Genomic DNA, 24,638 nt, shown 5'->3' on the forward strand with positions numbered 1-24,638 from the left:
CACACAGGGCCGGGATATCACAGTCTTTTTGCCAACCTTGGGACAACCTAGCCGAAAGAGATTAAGAGTAGAGCATTAGTAATCTCGGATAAATGGATGATATTGAAGGAGGTGTTACAGACAGCAGATTATGAAATCTATCCCTTTCCACCACCTTAGCCGGATTCAATAGTATCGCCTTACAGAATTCCCTAAATTGTAGGTAATATAGTGGGTGTGCGGCCTGAAGGGGTAGGGCATACTGCCGAACCAACGCCCTCAAGGTTACCGGTCTTGGAAGATCTGGCGAGAAAAAATCACCCACGGTCCGTAGGCCCTTTGCTGCCCAGACTGGGTAACAACTATGGTCCAAGCCTTGGCGGAACTGGGGGTTGCCTTGAATCGGTAAATATTTGGACAAAGAACATGGTTACTCCATTTTACCTCTGAGTCCAAGGATTTTTTAATATATTTAGTGTATTTCAGGTCTGCCTAATCCAGAAATGACATTAGTTTCATTGAATTGGCTCTAGTTCTTATGATACAGGAATCCGAATAGATGATTTTACCAACAACAAATGTTAGCACAGCATATTATTATCAATCTTTTTTTACAATCATGTTTTGCTTTTTTTATATATTAAATGTAGCATTATTTTCATGAAACTTCATTTGCTTTTTTGTTCATACTTTTTATTTTTTGTACAGAAACTTGAGTTCTTAAAGAAGAAGACCTTAATATATTTTGCTACATTTGTGGTGAATATTCTCAGCAAAAACACAGAAGAAACATTACAGAATTTGTGAAACAAGCATATCTTGCATATTTTGGTATTAACCTGGGGGACCATGATAAGTATTGGACTCCCCATATGGTATGCAAAACTCATGTAGTGTGTCTATGTCACTGGAAAAATGGAAAACTGAAAAGTTTGAAATTTAGTGTACCTATGGTATTGCGGGAGCCCCAAAATCATCATAATGATTGTTATTTTTGTGCTGTTATCGTAAAAGGTTTCAATCATTACACGAAAAACAAGTAGGAGTACCCTGATTTTGAATCAGCATGACGACTTGTGCCGCATGGTGCTGATGTTCCCATACCAGTGTTCAGTACACTCCCTGATAATCCTGAATCTGACATGGTGGGTATACAGGGTTCGGAGTGCAATCCAGGAGTTAGAAGTGGAAGTAAATATTAAGGAAGTGTTTCATCAAGCCAGTAGTTCTCACAAGAAAAGCTAATTGATTTAATATGTGACCTAAGTCTGTCAAAACAAACATCTGAACTTTTAGCATCCAGGCTAAAAGAAAAGAGCTGTCTGAGACCAAAAGATAAAATACCAGTTTATAGGACAAGAGAAGTGACACTCCTATCATATTTCAGTGAAGATGGAGACTTTGTGTACTGATGTAACATTCCTGGACTACTAACCCATATGGGAGTACCAGAATACCGAGCAGAAGACTGGCCGCTTTTAATAGACAGTTCCACTCGAAGTTTGAAATCTGTTTTACTGCATAATGGCAACTGGTATGCATCAATTCCAATTGGTCACTCAACAAAACTTAAAGAAGAATATGAAAATATCAAAATGGTCTTACAAAAGCTTTGCTATCATATGTGTTGATTTCAAAATGGTAAACTTCCTACTTGGACAGCGAAGTGAATACACAAAGTACCCATGTTTCATCTGCCAGTGGGACAGTAGAACAAAGCAAGATCACTGGAAAAAAAGTGACATGACCTCCAAGGTAAAACATAAAAAAGGTGCAGCGAACATAATTAACAAGCCAATGGTTGAGAAAGAAAAAATCATTCTCCCTCCACTACATATAAAGTTGGGATTATTTAGGCAATTTGTTAGAGCTCTGAACAAGGACGGTGATTGCTTCAATGGATGTTTTTCAAAAAGAACAGAATGTAAATGGGTAGTAAAGCTTTAAAGTAAAGATAACAGACTGTTAATCCAGGGAACATCTGATTGCCTCATGGAATCAGGAAGGATTTGCCTTCCTCTGGATTATTCTGTCCATAAGGTTTTATATCTGGGATATGTTTTTTTCCCTAGAGGTTAAACTGGATGGTCTTTTTTCAACCTGACTTACTATGTAAATATGTAATTAAATAATATATTTATATAAATAAATCAGTTTGAATATAATTGTAATAGTCCTTTACATTATGTCATAAATTAGTAAAAGTCTCTACCTCCTCTGAGGAGGCCAAAATTGCAAAACGCGTTGGGTAAAGAGACTACAGTATTATGTGTGGCTACTGGAAAAGACTGGACCTCTAACAAAACCTGGGTTAAACCTATTATCAGTTTCAAAAATATTATCATTCATTGTACCATAAATATATTTTTTGTAAGTGGAAGTAAATATGTTTGCTGTATTACAAATATCTAATTTCATATAGATCTTATTTGATCAGTTTGGTATGAATAGACTTGAGTGCCCTGCACAGTGTCCTTAGCTCAGTTCTACCTTTGTAATGTCAATTGTGAGCCAGATCTTCTCATTCAACATCAGTACCTGACCTCACAAATGCTGCCAAAAGGGTACAGTCTCCAAACTCAAACTCAACTTGTGAAAAGTTTTCCCAGAAGAGAGGAGACTGTTACAATTATAAAGAGCGCAAAAAGTAACTTCATATTATTTTCTCATGGTTTGGAACAGGACCTCTAGCAATTTCATATGGATGTTCAATATAAGCCTCCCAAAAAATCTCCCTGTGTTTTGACAACTCAATTTCCAGGCAGGTAGTCTATAAAATTTAAAAAGCTTCAGAGTTAGTGCCTTTTCTAATTATATAGATTGCTGGAAAAGTCAACATATAGAGAAATATGCAATATGTGGAAAGGGAAAGATCATTTTAAGCTGTTCAGTTTGAAAATCAGGTGACCTAAACCTTTTTAAAAAATATTGAGCCTGTAACTCAGTTGTTATATCAATAGGTATCTCAATAGGTTATACCTACAGAGATGCCAAAACAACTTATAAATAACGAATAAATATTCTCACAGTGTCTGCTATTCACCCACTATGCTCCCCTGGGGTATGCCTCCGTTTTTGATTAGATTTAGTCAGTGCACTTACAAATCCTACTTGCTAACAAGTCTTTTAAAGTGCTAAATCTTAATACGAGATTCAGACCTGTGAGTTGCAGTAATGTTCATAAAGTGCGCATTTTGATGTGCATTACTGTGACACTTAGTAATGCATGAAACAAATATGCATTGTAGTGTGCTGCTATGAAAAAAATGCATTGTAACTCACATTGGTGCATAGCATGTGTAACACACACATGTTAAGCAACAAATGCAGCTCAACAGACAGGTACGAATTTGCTTTTTTGCTTTTTTGCATACACATTTCATGCATAAATTGGACCACATGAAGTGTTCACAAAAAGTAAAAAAAAATTATTAATCCACACTTTATGAAAGGCAATAACTGCTGCCTGGTAAAGAAGTTTACACTGATACATACCTGTACAAATGTTGTGTATTTGCTATGGCACCACAGTGTACACTGTAGTTCTGCTGAAGCTTTCTCTTTGTTACGTGCCTTCACGTTTTATACATTAGTGAGCAATGGTTCTACTTGTCATGTAGTTATTTTATTATGAATTAGAATCTTAACTAATGAATTAGAATTCACTAATGAATACATTCTTTTGGAATAAAAGGTAAAAAGCAACATTATTTGAAATCTTTCTCTAAAATGCAAACTGGGATCAATGATAACTGGGATACACTGAACCCTCGGTGTACTCTTTAAATTAGTGCTTCTCATCCTTTTTATCATGGGGGAACCCTTGAAAAAGCTTTCAGGTCTTCTGGGAACAACTGCTATAATTACTATATACATAATTTATAGTACGTAAGTTTGGTCATCAGTAGGAAGATTGCCTCTTACATTGCTGGTCAGTGGGAAGAATGCCATCCTTACAGATAACTAAAATAATGACTGACCTGAGAGTCGCAAAGTGCTCATCGCTCAGAACCCCTAGCCCCCTCTGGAGGAACCCTGGTTGAGAAACACTGCTTTAGATGATCAGTAAGAAGATCATGCTTTCTGGCATTGCAAGCATACATATTTTTGTGAATTATTTTTGTTCTTGTACATTATTTTCTATATAATGACTCCCATTATGTATCAAGTTACCAAGAATGCTTTTTTAAACCATCTTCCTTTAATAATCGTTTACACAAAGTCTAAAGAGCTAAAGAAAGCAACAAAGATTAGACAGCAAGCTTTGGATGCAGGAAATTATCGTTGTAAAAAAAATACTTTTCCTGATAATGTTTCTAATAACAGTAAATATCTTTTGTTAATAGCACATGCAATGGTGTCTTGCAATATCAAAGCATGGGTTCTAGGCACAGGAAAGGCGCATGCATGACAGATAATTTGATTATCTGAACATATAAAAGATATACAAAAAAAATTGTTGTTTGTCCAGTGAAAAACAGTCAAATAAGTTGAGCCCTAAAGGCTCCTTTTCCATGGGTCTGTAAACAAACCAGTGAAAAAACATATTCCCTCCAAACCAGATGCAGATGGAGCACACATAATGTATAAAAGCCCATGTCCCCATACCAGTAACCTAGGGGGTAATCCAACCTGCCGACATTTACCCAAAACTGAAATATGAGGTCTGTGAGAACCGATCCTTTAACAAAAGGATTGGTATTGTCTTCTGTTTCCTGGGTTCGTTCTTTCACCACAAGCTTGTTAGTGCCGTTCACTATTTAGCAGAACAGGCCCTGTGGTTTTTAGGAGTCCATATGGTTTGTGGTGAAGCAATTTTTTCTCAGTAATGGAAATTATGTTGTTAACTTATCCTGAAGATTTTTTTCTCTTTTAACCATGTGGGTATCCTTTCATACCACATGCTGGCCTAGCTGGAATTTCTCAAAAGCTTTTTTCAGTCTCATTAGGTCATGGGTGTCCAAACTTTTTGCAAAGAGGGCCAGATTTGGTAAGGTGAAAATGTGTGGGGGCTGACCATTCAAAACATGCTCAGGGTTAGTGTGGGCATGGTCTATGCAGGTTCCACACAGCACACGCCCACCAGGGTGACATGAGGGTTTCCCTGTGCACGTAGTCTAGTGTCAGTGTGGGCTTCTTGGAATTAGAGTGGCCGTGGTCCGTGCAGGTCCCGCATAGCACGCTCCCACTATATTAAGGTAGAGGATTTTCTGTGCACACATGGGGACTCCCGTCCTGATGATTATGCCCGCCAAGTAGCGGACTGATAATTTGCAAGGCGGTTGATTAACTCTAATGAAATATAAAATAGCTTTTTTGTACGTGTGTATTTTATACTGTAGTCACCAGTGCTGGCGGGCCGCATATTATTGATTTTATGACAGAGGCTGCGGGCTGGTGGAAATCTAAACATGGGCCGCAACTGGCCGCCGGGCGGGACTTTGGACATGCCTGCATTAGGTGATCATCATAACAATCCCTGACCTCATATCATCGTCTCCTGCATCCTCTTACCAACACATAAATGTGGTTACCTTCCCTAATCTGTTTCTTTTGTTTTATTTTCTTGTTTAGCACACAGAGTCTATCTTTCAAGCTATTCATATGTTTAAAATCTCAAGTTGTACTTAACAACAGTGAGCTTTGTGATCAATTTGTCTAGAAAATAAATTCTATGGGCTCTATTTATAAAAAAAAAAAAAAATGAATCCGACATTTCCTGATCGAAATCAGTTAGATCCATTGAAACACATGGACCTGGAAAATTCCTATGAGGGAATGCTTAAGAGAATGATTCCCTGTTTTATAAGACCTGGCTTATATTTCCTGTATTATATAGACCCCCATGAGTCTTCCCATATAGTGTTCAAAACGAAACCAATTCTTGTTGAATATATTAACTGCTTAAATGTTTCTTTCATACTGAACTAGAAATATGAAAAGCAGGCTATGACTAGGCTCCCCCAACAGTGAAGGGTGAAGGCCTCACTCAAAATGACCATTGGCCTATGAAAGCGACCTACCCCCACCATAGTTGCTAAGTACCACTCTTACTGCAGAATATTCTCTTATTCAGCAAATTGCCCTTTGCAACCCATGTACCTTGAAAATAGAATAGGGGTAGCACATACATTGCCACTAGAGGAACACACTACCATTTATTCTAACACAGAAATGTGTCCACTTAACAAGTTTTCCATGAACATTTTCATGCATCCACTGGTGTCTTCTATAAAGCAGAAAGTGTTAGTAGGGCTCAAGGCACATATGTGATTCTCAGTATACCCTAATAGTAATGAATGTGACTTTTTAAAAAATGTTTCCACAGTTCCGAATATGCAGTGCAGTAACCAATGGTAACCAGTGCTATGGACAATATAATAAATGTCTGAATATGGTCTGTATTTCCTTTTTCAACCAATCAAAAGATCTGATTCTGCACAGGTTGCTATAGACAATACATTCTCCTACCTTTTAGAAAAAATTGGGAAACGAGTCTGCTTGTTAATAAATACAGCCTCCTGCTTCTCCCCAAACTTCCATCCAGCTTTTGAATAATGTTTGCCAGGTCCCCATATCTCCTCCACTGTTTAAAAGGTATTTTTCACTTTTTAAAACCCTTTTCTTCAGAATCCAACCTCCTGCCTTCCCTAATGCTTATTTTAGATCCCCCAATTTAAATTCCTGGTGCCGCTTCTCTTGTTACAGCTCCACTCTCGGTATTGCTGCCCGAAGGCAGACTCCAAACAAGCCCCTCCTGTGTCGTTCACATGCCCATGTGGCTGCATTTTCCTTGCGTGTGAGCGGCACCTCCCAACATCTGTTTTAATGTCAGATGCTGGCGCCTCGCTCAGCCACAGGCTCCATCCCAGACAAAGACTGTAAGAGCCTCTCTCCCCCTGCCTAGATGGAAGGAGAAACTGCTGCAAACATCTTACCAATGGCAAGATGGGGGGGGGGGGGAGAAAACTCCTTTGAACCCCGTTTTAAACAAAGTTCTCTAAAACAACAGGACGTGCGATGATTCAGTGATGGAATTGGGAGCATGATGTAGGACGATGCATGACAAGCTAAAGACACTAAGCTTGCCATGTCACTCTGGGAGGCATAATACCTGGCACTCCGTATTGGCTAGCTGCCTCTCGCCTTTTAATTTATTTATGCATATTTAAAAAGTGGATACAATGTATATTTCCATGTTCAAGGGAGCAGCCAGAGTGGACAGGGTGGGAACTGTACTAGTATTTGCTTTTTGGCTGGCTTGCTTGATAAATTAACCTTTTCTTCCCATATGGCCTGCTGTCGCTTAAGCCGAACAAAGGGTTATAATGTTATGCTGAATTTTTCTGGATTCAATTAAACCTTATATATTTGATCTTTTTTTTTGAAAATCAACACTACCTCATTTTCTGCCTTTGTCCTTTTATGGTAATTGTCATGGTGTGATTGGGTATATGTCAACTTTGTTACAATGTTTGTTAGTGGGAAAGAAAACTACATATAGGATGCTGAAAGTATGTACAATAGGACTGTACATTTAAATAAGAACTAAACTGAAAAGTGCTTAAAACAAAAAAATTACATTTACCTTCAATCCCGCAGGGCAATCCTATGCATTTGGAGGTGTCTTCCATTGGGCTCCGTGTCGTCCTGGCATCCGTCTTCGAGCCAGAGCGCCAGGCCGCACCATCTTACCGTCTTTTTTTCCTGGTTCTTCTTCCTACCTTACCGGATGCAGGCACAAGATCGGGTGACGTAGGTTGGAAAAAAAACTTGCATGCGCGAGATCAGCAAATTTGTCTCTTTTCACAAAAAGGCTCTTCGGGGCAGGGTCCTCTCCTCCTGTATCACTGTCTGTATTCGTCTGTCATTTGCAACCCCTATTAAATGTACAGCGCTGCATAATATGTTGGCGCTATATAAATCCTTTTTAATAATAATAATAATGCCTGAGATGCTCTGACATGCGCAGAAAGAGCACCCAAGGGCCTCCCAGGATGCGTGACGTAGGTAACCCGGGAGGCTTTGCGCTCCCATTCATTCTCGATCGCCTAGGTGATCACGAATTAGGGGGCGGTGGCACCCTTGTTTTAAAAAAATTTTAAACAAACAGAATTTTTACTTTACATAAAAGGGTTGTCTACGTAAAGTGACATTTCTGAGTTTAGGTACGCTTTAGGGGTGGGTCTACACGGACAGTTTTAAAAATGCATGTAAACCTTTCTACTGCGTTTATATGCATTTAATTGCACTTTTACTAGTGTTTTAAAGCTTGGATTTAAACTGCTGGAAAACATCTATTCTGCGTTTTAACTGCATTTTAACACTTTTTACAGCATTTATGTTTCAAGCATTTATAAAAATAGGAAAATGCCCTCATTGAAATCAATAGACGCATTTTACCCACGCTAACCTGCATTAACCCTGCGTTTTACTGTCAAAGTAAAATGTATGTACACCCAAAAATTCTGTTTAAAGGGTTCCAAATCCAAGAACCTAAACAAAATACAATAGTTGCAGATTGTGCATTAAGCAATTGAATCAAACCAATGAAGTATATCCAAACCTTTATTCACTTTATTGCCTAAGGTAACAACACTTACTCAGTCCAACTATCTCCCTTTTCTGCGCACTGCTAATCTGGGCCTCTATCAAAGTCATCACATTATCATATACAGTGTATTTCCACAATCCATGTATATTTCTCAATGCCTTATTGGTTTAAAGACCCAGCAGGCACAAAAAAATACCCACTGATGTCCAGAAATGCACTTGGCTTCTAAATTCTGTTGTGGACTGACAATATACAGCATTTCTGTGGAGTGAATGGTGTCAGTTTTGCCCAATGTCTTTTGCTAAACTAATCAAAAACACCTATCATCTTCATTTACATGTCACAGAGACTAAATATTCTGTAATCTATATGAGTTAACTAGACAATTTGAGATAACAAAGGAAGTGTGCACAGGACAGCTCTGAATTTCTGACATGCAACTACCAGAAAATCACACAGGTATTTTAAAAAGTTTTTTGCCTGTTTGAATAGAGGTTTACTGTTTTGACACACCTACATTTCAGTTTACTTTTGTGAAATAGGCACCATATAAGGGAGTTATGTATTTTCTCCTCTTCAGGGAGCTCTGCTACCATTACTTTAATGTTATCATTTTAAACCTGATCACAGCAATGCTCTGCCATTTTAAATGGCTCCCTAGTGCTCTCCTACTCAACTAAAACCCATTACCGTTCACTGCTTAAAATGCTGTGTGTGTGGTTTATAGTCTTATGTTGGGTCACCATAGCAGACTGAGTTGGTGTGAATGGGCCTCAAAGTTCAAGTTCACGTTTCTCACAAATTTGCTGTATATTGTTTATGATCTTAATTGATGTTTTATTGTTCCCTTTTCTAACTCTATATTGCTGTATCCTTTTTTCCTTTCATAAAGTCCTAGAATACTAGGAAGTTGTAAATACTGGATCATATATTCTAGACCAGTGTTCCCCAACCTTTTGGACGTCACAGACCACTAAATTTATGGACTCCAGAACGTGCATGTGCAGGGAGCCGTGTGTCACTCAAGAAGGAGGAAACTTCCCCCAGAATGACGTCATTATGCCAGAACCTGCCCACTCTCCCATCGCAGGTCTGAGCCTGTGATGCATATGGGAAACATGGTCCATGGCTCTGGCCGGTGTGCCCCCTCCAAACGAGGTCCTTTTCTGGGTTTATTGAACCGGTGGGGGCAGCTATCCTGTACTCTGAATTAAAGTTTGGCCAGTCAGTTCACCAGAAACCAGTAATAATAAACCCGACCCAGCAATGTCACTACATCAATCCTAGAAAATTGATCAGTGGTATGTTACTGCTGGTTCTCACTACTAAAGATGCTGCAGTCACTTGGGACTCCACACAAGTGATAACAATGAGTAACCCAGTTGATCCTTTCCTACGTCACATCTGCACTGTTCTACTTCTCATCAGTGGAACTGCAAAATATTAAGTGACAGGCCACATATGATTGATTACAAGTAGAAGATTCACACATCTACATTTTGGAGTCATCTGCCTGTCTATTGCTGGTAAACTTTTGATTTGATTAGAAAATGTATGAATAAACTTTTACCCATGATTCATACATATTCTAATTATATTCAGTCTAAAAACCTGTACATTTTGGGTAAATGGTGGGTAAACCCGGGTAAAAACATCTGAAGTTGAATTTTAAACTCAGGTCAAAAGGTTTGTTACACCCTAAACAGACATTTCAAGACCTCCAGATTTATGGATCTGGGTGGGATGAATGTAATGACTCTTTATACCTTTCTCTGTGTCATTGGTTTGGTATTCTGCGGCTAAACAACATTTTTATGGCTTGATAGAGGTGTACAGAGATTGCTCTAACTGGCCATCAGTGCACTCTCTCTAATTCATGGAGATTGCGGTCTTCACATTCCACCTTAAGCACCTTGTCCTGTAGACTTAGTAAATAGTAAAGTAGCTAGCTGTCTTTGTGGACCTCATCTGAAAATTTAGGTTTTCTTTCAGCAAAGGTCTCCTTTGGTGTGTGAGAGATCTGGTTAATGACTAAGCACTTCAACAATAAATACGTGGCACAGAGCAGTGGTGCCTCCCACTGCAGCCAATCACAGGGTCACTTTACTAAATAATTAGGTAATTAGATCAATATTATTTTTTTTTCTGACTAACTGCACATCAATGGCCTTACGATAAAGTATCTTGAGCAAACCCAAGGTCTTACAAGACTTCAATGGATGTATACAAAGGTGTAGCTGTAGCTCTCTAACAAACTGCTTTAGCGGTCCACAATTTACAAACAATTTACAGACTCTGTAGTGATTTAAAAAAAATGCAATAACATTTTAAAACAATTGATGCAATTGCTACAAAAACACATATTTTGTAAATTTAAAGGAATGAGAATGTAAAGGGAAGGAACCTCTTAATGGTTTTGCTAGTGGGCTCTATTACACACAGTTGTAGGAAGACAACAACATCAGAGATATGGGTTAAATTCAACTACTATGTTCTAGTGACTAATATTTTCTAACTTTTTTATTGGAAAAGGGGCATGTGTTTAAGCTAATGCCAAAATTTCATAAAATCATTACTTGCAATACTTCAACTGAATGCAGCTCTTTATCTTGTAACACATTAGAGTATTAGGTATCTGGGGGGAGGTCAACATAGTTGGTTTATGCAGACTACAGGTTGGAACTGCCATTGATGGGTTGTTTTGATAGGTTCTTAATTCTGTGTTGTCATCTTTATCCTTTCTTTACTACTTGGTGATCACACAAAAGTATATGTGGCACTAGAACATCTATTATGCGCATGTTTTATCTATTATTTTTATTAGCATCTATTATGCTCAGCCATTAAAAGGAGGAGCAAGTATCATGTGGTAGTAATGGCAATTTTCATTTTCTCAATTATTTCGAAAGATTCCATATAAGAGCCAAACGGCAAAATGGCACCCAAAAATGAAATAATATGGTGAAACACAACCACCAGAGAATGATCATATGATAAACCAAAACTTGTTCCACGATTTTGGGGTAATTTGTATTTTATGATACTGAACAACCAACCTGAACTTATTGTCTTTTCTTCAAAACAAAGTAAAGTAAAAAGTACCATCCTAAATCTCATGAAAGTCTTTCCAGGTGTTTTCTCTGCTTTTCCTATATTTGGCTAACAGCATCCCAGTATCTCAACAACATATTTGCTTGTCATCATGCACACATACTATCCCAATTGTGCCCCACATCCTGCTTCCTTAGTTCCCTACATCTATGTCCTTTTTTACAGAAAAACAGAGAGTGAGTGTACAACACAATGGGCCCCAAAAAGCCATGAGTCAGAAGCAGCATAATACACAATTTTTTCATAGTTCCAGATTGCTAGGTATCTTGATTCCATAAGCCAAGGTAAACATATATATATATATATATAACATATATATATATTTATTTATTTATATACACACATATGTGTATGTATATATATTTATTATATATTTATATATATATTATTTACTGTATATATATTTACATATATAAAGGAATGTGAGATTCGCTGTTTTATAAAGTGAGACCCCAGTGTTTATGCATTTGTTGAGTCAATGTGTTGTGTTGCATTACCATAAAGCCATCGATATGTGGTTTTAAGACAACCAATTTTTTGTAAATATACTTTCCATGCATTGCAACACCATTTATTGAACTTGCACTTTTATTTTAAATGTAAAACAATAGAGGCAGTTTACATCTGTGTATTGTGAGGCTCAGTGTTATTCAAAATAAATAGAACCCCATCGCACTGCATCATGCATCACCCATTTATATAACAATATGCAAAAGAAGATACTTTACTACCGCAGCATATAGAGTAAATGAGTACACTAGGAAGTACCGTGATCTGTGCAAGGACAAGACAAAATGCTGCATGTGTGGGGACTAACCATGAACAACAAAGATGCACTGGGGAGAACAAGCTAACTAAATACCTGACCATCTTTGGGGATTTGTTAATGTTTTTTTACTTGAATTTGATGTGAAATCAGCCTATAGAAACCGCCTTTACAAAAAGAGCTCAAATTAAACGAGGAAGACCCAGCACTAGGAGCCAGTCAGGTACTGTACACTCCAGTGCTCAAATGTTAACAAAGGACATGCTAATAGGAGGAGAGATCAGAATGACAGAGAGATGAGCTGATCATTTTTTGCACTCTCTAGTCATAGGTGGGAGGTATGAGATCTATAATTTTTTCAATAGCAGCAAATAAAAATCAGGCATTTCACCAGAAAAAGCTTTGCAGTATAGCAGAACTATGAACATTAAAACTAATAAAAACAACTTAAATTAAATTTGTGGATTTTAGTTATTTGTGTTCTTGGAGTGTCTGGAGTTCATCTTTAGTGATGCCTTTTTATCATAAAAACAAATCCCATTTTGTACACTTGGGCACGTACATTATCAAAATATTATTATATTAATATATATATATATATATATATATATATATATATATATATATATATATAAATATTTAGCATATATTGTTTCCTTGTGTGTAGTCTTTTAAAGAAACCATATTTATTATTTAGCTTTTACGATTTAGATTTTTGCCACAAAAAAAACTGTAGTCATCTGGAAAGCCAATCCAGGATTAAGACAAGTTCTGTTTAAAATATGTCAGTGGTTTTGTGATTACTAATGACTGGATGTAATGTTTTGTATTGCTCTACTTATAAACATCTAAAATCAGGGGTACACCTGGATACAGATATGTCTTCACGCTATGTTATCATGGATAGTCATGTCTGGATAACTGTAGGCACTTGTACAGGGATCAAATTAAAATGCCTCCTGCTTGGGATCAGGGATGAGTAAAAAAAATTGTGCATGTTTAACATTACTCAACACATCAGGAAAGCTTTTCACAAAGTTTATTAATACTGCCACGTGTTGCAGTGTCAGATATAGCAAGACGTTAGGCTTTAAAAATTGTGTAAAGCAGAGCTACAACTCATTGTTTAAAAGGGACCAGAAAAAAAGCTCTGCTGGGGAAGAATATGTAGATTCTCATGCTAAGAAGTAGGCAAATGATGGTTATTTGAAAAATGTAACAGAATTACAAGCTTAAGATGAATAGAGGTATTTATAAGGTATTATCAATACTTTTGTCTTTTGTTACCCACATATGATAAACTAAGCCTGGTAGTTGCCTTAAATGTTGCCTACATATTTGTACATTTGATTTGTATTCTTTTCTTGTCAGAACATATATTTGTATTTGTATTTTTGTTTTTATGTACACTGATGTTCTTCTGTATTTGTTTGTTGTATTGTTAAAAATTTCTTTACTTTTTAATAAAAAATTACATTTTAAGTAAAAGGGACCAGAAAACATATAAAGAAAAAAAACTAATACTAATAATAATTGTGAAAAATTGTGGATAAACAAAACTTCACAAAAAAAATTTCTTCACAAAACATTTGTATGGACATATGTGTTTGTTCTGTGTTCAGTCTATCATTGTTGGCTAAAAGGGGCTCACCACCACTAGCAGTATAACTTGTATGTACGTATTTATTAATAAAGTAGACAATAACCAAGTATATTTAGGTCATAAAAGACATAAAAGTCTCTTTAAAAGAATGCATAAAAGAATGCATGCAAAAAAAAAAAAAAAAAACTTTATTAACTAAGCCCTATGAAGTCTTGCCTACAAAACCCTGGCTATCAGTTCTGTCCTGTATCTCTTGGCCCTCTGCAGTAGACTGCAATGTGCCTGCAATGAGCTGGGTGGAGATGTAAAAACAACATCGGGAGCCGCCAGAAAAAATTGTAGCCGAAGAGGAGATACAAAGAACAAAATAAGTATAAAAGACAGTTACAAACCACAGGCCCTGGGCCTGTAGTGTTTCTTTCTGGCAATATAGGAAAGGGGAGACATAGCCAGGAAACAGAGTTTGCTTTAATTAGCCCTAAGTAACGTGTCATTTCACTAGCTAACCCCACTCCTTTTTGATGTGCATGACTGCAGACCTGTAGGTCACTGCATGCTTGTAACATGTTGTATAAACAGAGAAATAGGGGAACCTAATCTCTTTTATGATAACATGGCTTGTGTGATGTGTCTTATAAACAGGCACATCAATTATACCGACTATTTCCCTGTTTATGTGCTGTTCTGAATTTAACAAGCTGTCTCGATTCAGGTATGTAGTCAAACAAGATGTCAACTCTCTGTATCAAAGCCTAAAAAAATGATCCAACATTCCTTTAACCAAAACCAATTGGTGGCCAGGTTACTTATTGTGTGAGTTAGAATCAAGATAATACCACCAGAGTGCCTGCTTCAGACTTTCTCCAGAGTCACTGCAAAGCCAGAAAAGCAAGTAAATGTTGACTATTACAAAACAATTGCAAGCAGATAAAAATATCTAATAATAATAATATTAAATCCAGTTATGTATTCATTAAAAGATCCTTAAAATGTATCTAAACTTTTTTATTTTGGATTGGGCAGGGATACCCATTTGGATTGGGCATGGGGAAACCCATGTCAGGATTTCATTATAACCTGTGCCCCCATTAAAGATATTTACCTTCTCTAATTTTCCTGGTGACCACTGCTCTCCAAGAGAGGAGTTCTTTTGTTGTGCCCAAGCGTGGAATCTCCCCAGTATTATTATTATTATTATTAATATTATTACACAGTATTTATATAGCACCATCATATTACACAGCGCTGTACAATGTCCCAGTAGGATATGTACACCTCAACACGTTATACAAGACTAACAATTTAAATAAATTATTTCAGTTTTGTTTTTAACCATTATTCTTTACATTGAAATATTTTATATATAGAGAGACTGCATGTACTTTTAAATTAAATGAAAAATGTTTGGGATGGTCACACTTCTTACCTCCCATGGGGGCAACATTGAAGATACTATCCCTACCTAAATCATCCAGTTGCTCATATCAAGAAAAGAGGGAACACAATGTTCCAGCTCCCAACATTATTATAATATATATATATATATATATATATATAAAATTAATATTATTGTTTTTTAATTTTTTTTTACAAAGCTCCCATGTTCACCCATCCCCAACTTTAAATAGTAGATCAATAAATGGGAGCTCTCATGTTCACCTATCCCCAACTTTTAATAGTAGATCAATAAATGGGAGTTTCAATATTCAAACAAAGTTCCTGGCAATGCACAAAACACGATTATGTGCATAGTATGCTTAGTGAATGCCAATTGCAATGTGCCAGTGCAATGTGTGAAAAATCCCTTACCGAACAGCCGTTTGAAAAGTGTAAAACATTCTTGTATAGGGGAGGTTGGTCTGCCAAAAAGAAAGAAGTGGGTAAGTCAATCAGAGACCCACCAAACATTGCATAAAACTTTTGGGTGGACTCAGCTATGACTGCCTTAAATTTTCAGACCTACATTTTTGAGAACAGGGAGTAATTATTGTAGCCCACAATATAATAAAATAATATATAGTATACACAGGCTGAGGTTGAAATAACTTCTTTAGTGGTAAAGAACTAATTTGTACAAGGAGGAAGCACAATATAAACAGATGAAATTCCTTTAAAGTGCTATATTCAGATTGACTACAGCGTTTCCACTACAGCTTAAAATGTCTGAAAAGTACGGTAATAATAGGGTGCCATTCAGCTAAACCTACATCTTTAAATTAATTTATAAAATAAACACTTTATGTCAGACCCAAAGTTCAACTTCTGTCTAGTGAAAGCATAAGGCATGATACAAATAAAAATCTATTTACATTTCTAAATATAACTAGATTGCAATTGTCTACAATACTAAAACTGGGTGAAATAGTAAACCTGGCATCAATTAATTTTGTGTATATGCCTTCTTTGAGACATGAGCGGAGAAAAGTTTGCACTAGTAAAATGCTTTTAAATGACAGGGAAAGAGGAATGACCACATAGTATTGTTGAGTAGATATTGTTGAGCTTTTCCACCTGTTGGAAGTTAAAGTCATGTAACCCACTTCAAGTGTATTCCTATGGAAATAAATCAATGTTTTTTTTTTTTATAAATTGCAGTGAGATAAGAGCATATGTTCAGTATGTATAATGGGAAAATTCTTTAAGTATTATATGCATACAAAGTAAAACTGCAGCAAAGAAACATCAGGTCCCTTCCACAGCCAGAAATCTCAGTACCTTGGTTGCCTGGAGTTCAACTTTATTACATCTTAGATTAAGTTTCCCAAAACAGGACTGGAATAGCAGTCTTTACTAGAGGATCTGGTCCAAGCTCCTGTATACTGCTTAATCAGCCAAGCTGAAGATAAGGTCCTAGCCACTGTGCTTTGTGCTTGGCTGACCATAATATATTGTACTATTCTAATGTCAATAATTAAACAAAGTTTTTGTCATTCTGTTCTTGCCCTTCTGGATTTACCAGAAGGGCAAAAAGCTTCACATTTATTATAAGTATTGGAAACAACTTTTGGAATAACATTACCACAATAAAGCACATATGAGATATGATTGATTGCGTTTCAGTTCTTAAAGCTAAAACAAGAATGCATAATGTAATTGTTTAAATGATTTAATAATACACAATAATGCATATCGTATGTAATTCTATCACAGGGTGTTAATGTAGTGGATTATACTAGGCGGCAGCCATGTTTGTATGCTGTATATGCAAGCTCAGCTCACACCTTAGTAACAGCACACAGTATTTGCACTTCACTATCAGTTAGACTGCTTGGGGACACTAAACACAATATTAAGTTATCAAGTTACTGATTTCATCCCAGAGGATGTTTAATGGAATGTCTGATTTACTATAAACATGTACATGAAACAGAATTGGTAACATATGACACAGCAAGAAAGTCAAAATGTAAATGTTAAACAAAAATTACTGTACGCTTAATATAACAATAACTCAAAATGTTCAACGAGTCGTTTATTGTAGACACCACTAAGCCCTTTAATGCACAGAATTCCTCATATGGCCAAGCTTATGTACATAACTATTAAAGTGAGGGTATTTCCACTTAAAATATTGTGTTATTACTAGCCTCAAGTAGGCAAATGTTGCAACAAAGCTTCCCAATCTAATTGGCAGACTACTGAACTGGAGTAATAAAACAGTCACCTGCTCTGCTTTTTGGATGTGCCCTAAAAGATGTCAATTATATCAGCACTGCATTATTATTATTAATATTATTAAACAAGATTTATATAGCACCAACATATTACGCAGCGCTGTACATTAAATAGGGATTGCAAATGACAGAATAATACAGACAGTGATATAGGAGGAGAGGACCCTGCCCCGAAGATCTTACAAAGTGTCATGTTTTGTTTAAACGGTTGGCTTCTCTGGCGCTCATATTCACTAGCAGTACTGGTGATAGGCTGAGGTACCCAGCATTTTGTAGGAATTCCTAGGACTCATCCACACCACAGTGTTTGTGCCAATGTATGTAAAACCAACATGAATTTTTTACTAGATTTCTTTTTAATGGATGGCATTCATGTTCTTTTTTTTCCCCATAGTGCTGCTATAAAATGTTTTTTATTTTTCATCAAACACCAACACAGGACATTGTTGTGAACTGGCACAAAATAAAATAAAGGTGATTTGCCTTGTCCTTGTGTTGGGACCATGTTGAACAATATAGCCCAAAGTAAGCGATGTGAATGAGCCACTGGTATTTCAGCATCCTTTAAGACTTAAACCTAGTTTGGTTTTCCTTATTATAATACAGAGCTTTCACCTTTTCATGTATGCTTCTGACCATTGTGTTCCTCCTATTAGCCTTTTATGGTTCACTGGCAATAGGCAAAATAGTGGTGGCTGTCAGCTGCAACCAATTAGATGTTCCCTTTTTTTTAAGCCTATATTGAACTGAGAAATGTCAAGAGGAATCCAATTGGCTCTTTTAAGTAGCGCTTTTTATCTTGTACACTATATTGAAGCACACAATATTCCAGAATCATTATGACTAGAAATCTTTTGACTGGAATCTTATGTGAACTGGTTTTCTTGGTACATCAAAGTCTTATGGTAAATTCTCTTAGTTTAATAGACCATTTTAAAGACCATTGCTAAGCATTTGCTTCTAGCAACACAATCTATTCAGTTCATCTGCTCTCGCTGAATTATTGGGGTTTACTAAAAGGAGTTTATCTAGCCAAGTGAGTGTTAGTACATACAGTAAACTTCTGTTCATTTTGAATATCCAATCAAGTGCAAGAACAGGATTTTTGGTAGCTTGTGATTATAAGATTGATTTAAAGAGCATAACATCGCCTTAATTGCTATGCCTAATAAAATCTTCACATTTCTAAGAACCATCCCATCTCCCTAAGACCAAGAACTCCAAAAATCATTATATTTAATTTCACCTATCAGTTTACATATTTCTGGGGGAACCCTGATAATCATAAATCTGGATATATAAATTGTGGTATTTTCTTGAACATTCTACGAATATTATTGCACATGAAAAAAATAATCATATGAAAAATATGAGTTCTATCTAACCAATTTATTCTTCTCTAAAAGGCATATTTGCAGATTATAGTCAATTATAAGATTAAGACTCATAATTACAATACTCTTTTGCCTGATACACACTTTTTTGTACATACACAGAGAGAGAGCAGAAAGTTACAACCGAGAGCAACATTTCTGCCAATTCATCATAAAATATTCTAAATCCATGAAATTTTAAATGACTTTTCTGAGAAATACTTATTTTTGAATTGTGTATCCTTCTACAAGAAGTAGTGACATTTGCTAATAAAAAGTATAACCTGAAAGAATGCATTACCAATGAAGAATGGACATTTTGAACTGGCTTCTATGACCATCAATGCCTATATATATATATATATATATATATATATATATATATATATATCACATGCCATACACCTTTTTGGTAATATTGTTTAGGGCATAAAAACTTTTTTAATAGTAGCCCCAGCACTTCTTATGTGGTGCTGGGTTCTCACACAGGCATAAACAACAACATAAAACATGTACAGTAGCTTTGCTAGACAACACAAATAAATTGACAGGCTTAAAGCTCACTTGTTTTCCTGCAGCCACTTTTTAACTGGTAATGACTGGTAATTGGAAAAAAAGGGACACACATTAATGGAACACATGCAAGTAACATGACATGTCTGCTGCTGGCCGCCATGTTTTCAAACAGATATACCTGCTTGGCAAGACGTGTAATCATTTGGAATAACTTTTCTGCAGTCCCGTGACCTATAGAAATGCATGGCCGGCGGCTTCTAAAGATAATAAGCGACTAGAGTGATTGACAGTGAAGGCCGACCTGCTGTGCTTTTGGCCACAAGTTGGTGATGTCAAGCCAGTAGATTGCCTCTGTTGAGCAGGGACAAAAGTACCAGTTGTGTTTAATGACACACACCATGCAGATAAATGGCCATCATCAGTTCTTGTATAATAGCCTAATATTAATCCCTCCCCCCCAAAAAAAAACAAAAACAAAAAAAACTTGCAGATTATTATTATAAAAATTTTGTACCCTCTAGGTACAATGACACATTGCATGTACAGCGTTTTGAGTTGGTAGTATACGTACCTCTGGGGATACTAATGAAAGAGTTATGGGGATACTAATGAAAAAGTTATTCTCAGTGACAAACTAAAGTTTAGGGAACAATGGATTATGTACAGCCCAAATTAGACAGAGGTATGTGTTAAGATATAAAATCTGTTACATGCATTTAGAGGGTACCAACATCCAATATACAGCACTGGTAATAGGAAGTATTTATTATAAACAGGACACATATTATGGGTCCCTTCATTAAGTACATTTGTGCAGTATTACAGCACATAATATTCTAATAAAGGGAATCAATGGCTCATGACAAACACTTTTTTCTTTATTCAACAAACCACCTATTGGTAATTTAAAAGAATAATATTATTTATTGATTTCTAAAAATAGCTTTTAGCTATACATTTTTGGCCCTTTGATATTGTTTACCAGGCACACATTTAATTCAGCACTAAGTGCTATTCTATGCCCATTTTTATTACTTTAGATATTAGAAGATATATTTGATTATAGTAATATATGTTTGATTATAGTATTGTATATGCATAAATAATTAACTTGCCTAAATAAAGGGCTCTCAAAATAAAAGGAGATCACCTTTTTAAGCAATGAAATGGTATATACATGCAATTAATGTATATTAGGTATAAACAAACAACAGAAAGAAAAAGGTTGACATTTATTTTATATGTAAAACAATTAGGAGTTAATTACTAAAATTTAACTGAAATAAAAATAGAAAAAAAATATTAATACATTTACTAGATTTTCTTTTTCTTTTGATGGCTTTCTTGGCTGAGCCAAAGATAACACAAAAGATAAGATTTTCTATAATAATATAAATATATATTTAATCTTTATAAATTTTTTTAAACTTATGCTTAAACCTTTTTATCATGTATTCTTTTAGCTTTTTATTACATATGGTGTGTTAAGGTGAGTATGTGTTTTGTTTTATCAGGTAGATATATAACGTACAAAACACAGGATATGTTTCCCTGCAATTTTTTAGTTAGCTACATTGATAAGTCAGGCGATCAAAGTCTACAAATGACCATAAAGACTTTTCTCCTGCTTATAATGACTCTACAAAAGCCAAGGACAATTCAAATTTCTTGGTGGGGCAATTCCAAGCCCTAAAAATCTCCCCAGGGTCTGTTTGAGCAGGCAGCAGGAATAGGATTGCAAACTCAAACAATTGACAGCATACTAATAAAAGGAAAAAAAATTATTAACTAACCCAGTCATTTTATTGTAGTCTATGAGCTTTTGTTGTTTTCAAACATCTGATCGTATTAACAAAAAAATTTTATTTTGGTAAATTTTCTATTAAAAGTAATGGGTGTTTAAAAGATAAAAAAGTAATAATGAATCTGCGTAAGTCTCCTTTTTTTTACTAAGAATTGTTTTTTTTTTTTAACTCTATAGTCAGCACAGAATTAGTTCTTTGTACCATGGTAACATATAGAACTATCTATCTCTTACATATGTATCTATTTATCCATTACCTATCTCTCTATCTCATCTATTTATCTTTCCATATAAGTTAAAGGGCATGTACACACAGTATATATTTTAATTGATCTTTTCCTTTTTTTCGCGTGAAAACTATCAAAAGGGGTGAAAAAAAACTTTTTTCTAATGATTAAAAAAATTACTTTTATAATTCTGTTAAAAAACAGGATGTTTCCCGTTAAGACAACCACTAAATCGAAAACTTCATCCTGCATAAAGAAAAGAAAATTTCTTTCAAGAAAAAAAATCCTTCCAAATTCATTTAAAGTAAGCATTGAGGAATTACTGATGAAGTCTAAACCCATTGGAATCTTTTGATTTCTGGGTACCACTGTAAGGTAATAATGGCCACCACAGTTCCTGCCAGGATTCAGACTTCTAGAACAATGTAACCTAACAGAACAAACTTCTTCCCTAGTTTATAGGTCGATGACAGATACTCTTTATGCTATTTTTGATTTGTACCGAATTCTGACAATTTTATTTTCCCAGGACCTAAAATTTTTTTTCCAGTTATTCAGTTTTGAGATTTACTTTTAGTTGCCCAAAAGTAACTATATGCTATCAAGTTTTTACTGTTTTTTCTTATTTTGCATGGTTTGGTAATATAAAAACTAGGCAGCTGACATCAGGAAAATTGATTACAGCTTTTATGAAAATTTTAGTAGACTTGCAGCATACAATGATGAATCTTTTGCAAGATTCAGCAATAAGTTCATTTATATGCTTATTTTTCACCTTGCTATATATCACTCACTCAATGTAACAATAGATATCAAGTGGAAATAAGGCACTCTGAGGGCTGTATACAGAGCAATGCAACACAATTTCCAGTTAGTCAACACAAAAAAATGCACGTTGTTGGAACAGTTAAGTTAGATGTTGTTGACTTTATGGAAAGTGTAATGGATTATTTTTTGTATTGTTTAATTATGTATCATTGCCATCCTAAACCTACTTTTTGTTATTTGCATTTCTGAACAAGCTACAAACCATATATTTATATTTTTACTGTCACATGAAAGTTCAAACTTTACACGTGAAAAACATTTCTGAGTCTGTTGTATAAAATCCCCACTGATGGCGTAGGTATTCAAAATATAATGTTACTGATCTCTGCTTCTGTAAAGATTGCTTCTTGAGATCAGCATAACACATAAGGATCAGCATAACTCGTAAACCTATATGAAACAAACATTCCAGAAATTACCTGTTTTGTAAGTGTCAGAAATTATATTCTGCATGGCCTATAAAACAGCCTTAAGAAGGATGTAGTGGCAGAGTGTTTAAACTACTAAATAATCTGTAGGAGATTTACTGCATATGTATATCATGTTCTGTGTCCTGCAAGCCTTGGGGTCTTTAGCCTAACTGCTGGCACATTAAGAAGCTGATTTATTAAAGGATTCATTTTATTAGTGAATCTGGCCATTTCAAACATCCCATCGTTCAGGGTGAATGTTAAAAAAAATCCCATAAATGCAGAAAATGTCCAGTGTGCTGGACTTTTTTTTCCTTAAATGACATACACTATAGTTAGAAATATGATCATAATTTTAAATCATGCTTAGCTAGGTAGTTATTTAGAGACGAAGCAGTTATTGGATCAATAGTCAATTCTCCCCACACAAAATGCCCAATTTCTGCACCCTAAATGAACCACATTTGTTTCTGTCACTGGCAAATCATCTAGCGTTTTCGGAACACATGTAGCTTACTATTGTATCCATTCTGGAATTCAAAAAGCTAGCAATTGCCTTGTCTACAGCGTGCACGTGAACGGGTATTCGGTGTACACTAGCTGCTGGCGCTTTGCCAAGTTTACTTATGTCCACTGTGATGAGACAGAAAATATTTTTTAATTTGAACAATTATCGAGGCATCAAGCTCAAACACCCCCTTCCCAAAAATGACCCCTCCCTATCTCTGTGGAGCATCTCCTGGGTGCAACCAAAATGGTCCCAAAGCCGTCACGGGGACCTACCTTCCTGCACCGTCACTTCGCTGTCACTGCTACCCCCTGTCATCGGGTCCTTGTCCTCTTCCTCGTTGGGTGGCCGTAAATCTCGGGAGCCTTGCATCCCCGCAGCTGCTGCTTCCTCCAGGTCCAGGAGGTGGCTGACACTGAAGTTCTTTCTGCTGTGGGGAAGTTCTGGGGTTTCCAAAATCCTCATTGTGTTAGGGGGTCCTGACTTGTCCAGGCCAAGATCCCTATCCATTCCCCTTGCCCTGGTTAATTTACTGCTTCTTTCCCCCCTTCCTCAGATCAGACTTGGAGAACTTTTTACTTCCTTGTTCTGTAAACTTCCAAAAAACTTCCTTTCTCCTCTTTTCCAGTAACTTTTCCCAGCTGCTTCTCCCTCAAGCACTAACAGCCTTTAATCTGTTCTCCTTCTTAACTGGCTTGACTTCCCCCACTGTCTGCTTTTCTTTCAGTGTACTATCTCGTGTTCTCCTCTTCCTCTTCTCCCTTTGACTCTCCCTGTCTTCTCTCTCCCTCTAGGGCAGGGACCAACTTTCACTCACATGCACTTTCAGTCAAGTGACCAAAAAACGCCTTTTCTGACGTCTAGAAGAAAACACATCCTTTTTTCTCTCTCCCTCTCTCTTCCTCTTTCTTTGGTTCTTGGATAAATCTTTCCACATGCCCCCTCCTTCTCTCTCAATGACCCCTGACCCCCCCTATTCCTTCTTTCTATTTCTCCCTAATAGAAAAAGTAAAGAAAAATGAGATGGTCAGTGTGTTTTTCTTTCAGCTCTTCAAGATGTGTCCTAGTGGTTTAAAAAGGTGAGGTTAAGTGCTTCTCACAACAAGTGTCCCTGGGAAGCCAGGGTTTCTGAGCTCTAAGGGGTTACTTTTGGAAAGGGAAAATTCCTGGGCTTAGATCGATGACTCCATAATAGAATCGCAATGCCCAAAGGAATTTTCAAGCAAGGGTTAAATACAGTGGATATATTATGTGTAGTCACAAATTCAGAGTCTCCTTTTATCCG

The 24,638-nt window shown here is 36.2% G+C and overlaps 1 protein-coding gene across 1 annotated transcript in view; it reads right to left on the reverse strand.

Moving 5' to 3' along the window:
* Nucleotides 1–24,171, reverse strand: part of PRRX2 (paired related homeobox 2) — a 79,562-nt gene extending 55,391 nt beyond the window's left edge. The window contains exon 1 of the mRNA XM_072429690.1: nucleotides 23,629–24,171. Coding sequence (XP_072285791.1) covers nucleotides 23,629–23,863 — 235 coding nt within the window. The 5' untranslated portion in view covers nucleotides 23,864–24,171. The remainder of the gene's footprint in view (nucleotides 1–23,628) is intronic.
* Nucleotides 24,172–24,638: the final 467 nt, after the last annotated feature.

Source organism: Pyxicephalus adspersus, chromosome Z, assembly GCF_032062135.1.
Source record: "Pyxicephalus adspersus chromosome Z, UCB_Pads_2.0, whole genome shotgun sequence".
Taxonomy (NCBI): Eukaryota; Metazoa; Chordata; class Amphibia; order Anura; family Pyxicephalidae; genus Pyxicephalus; species Pyxicephalus adspersus.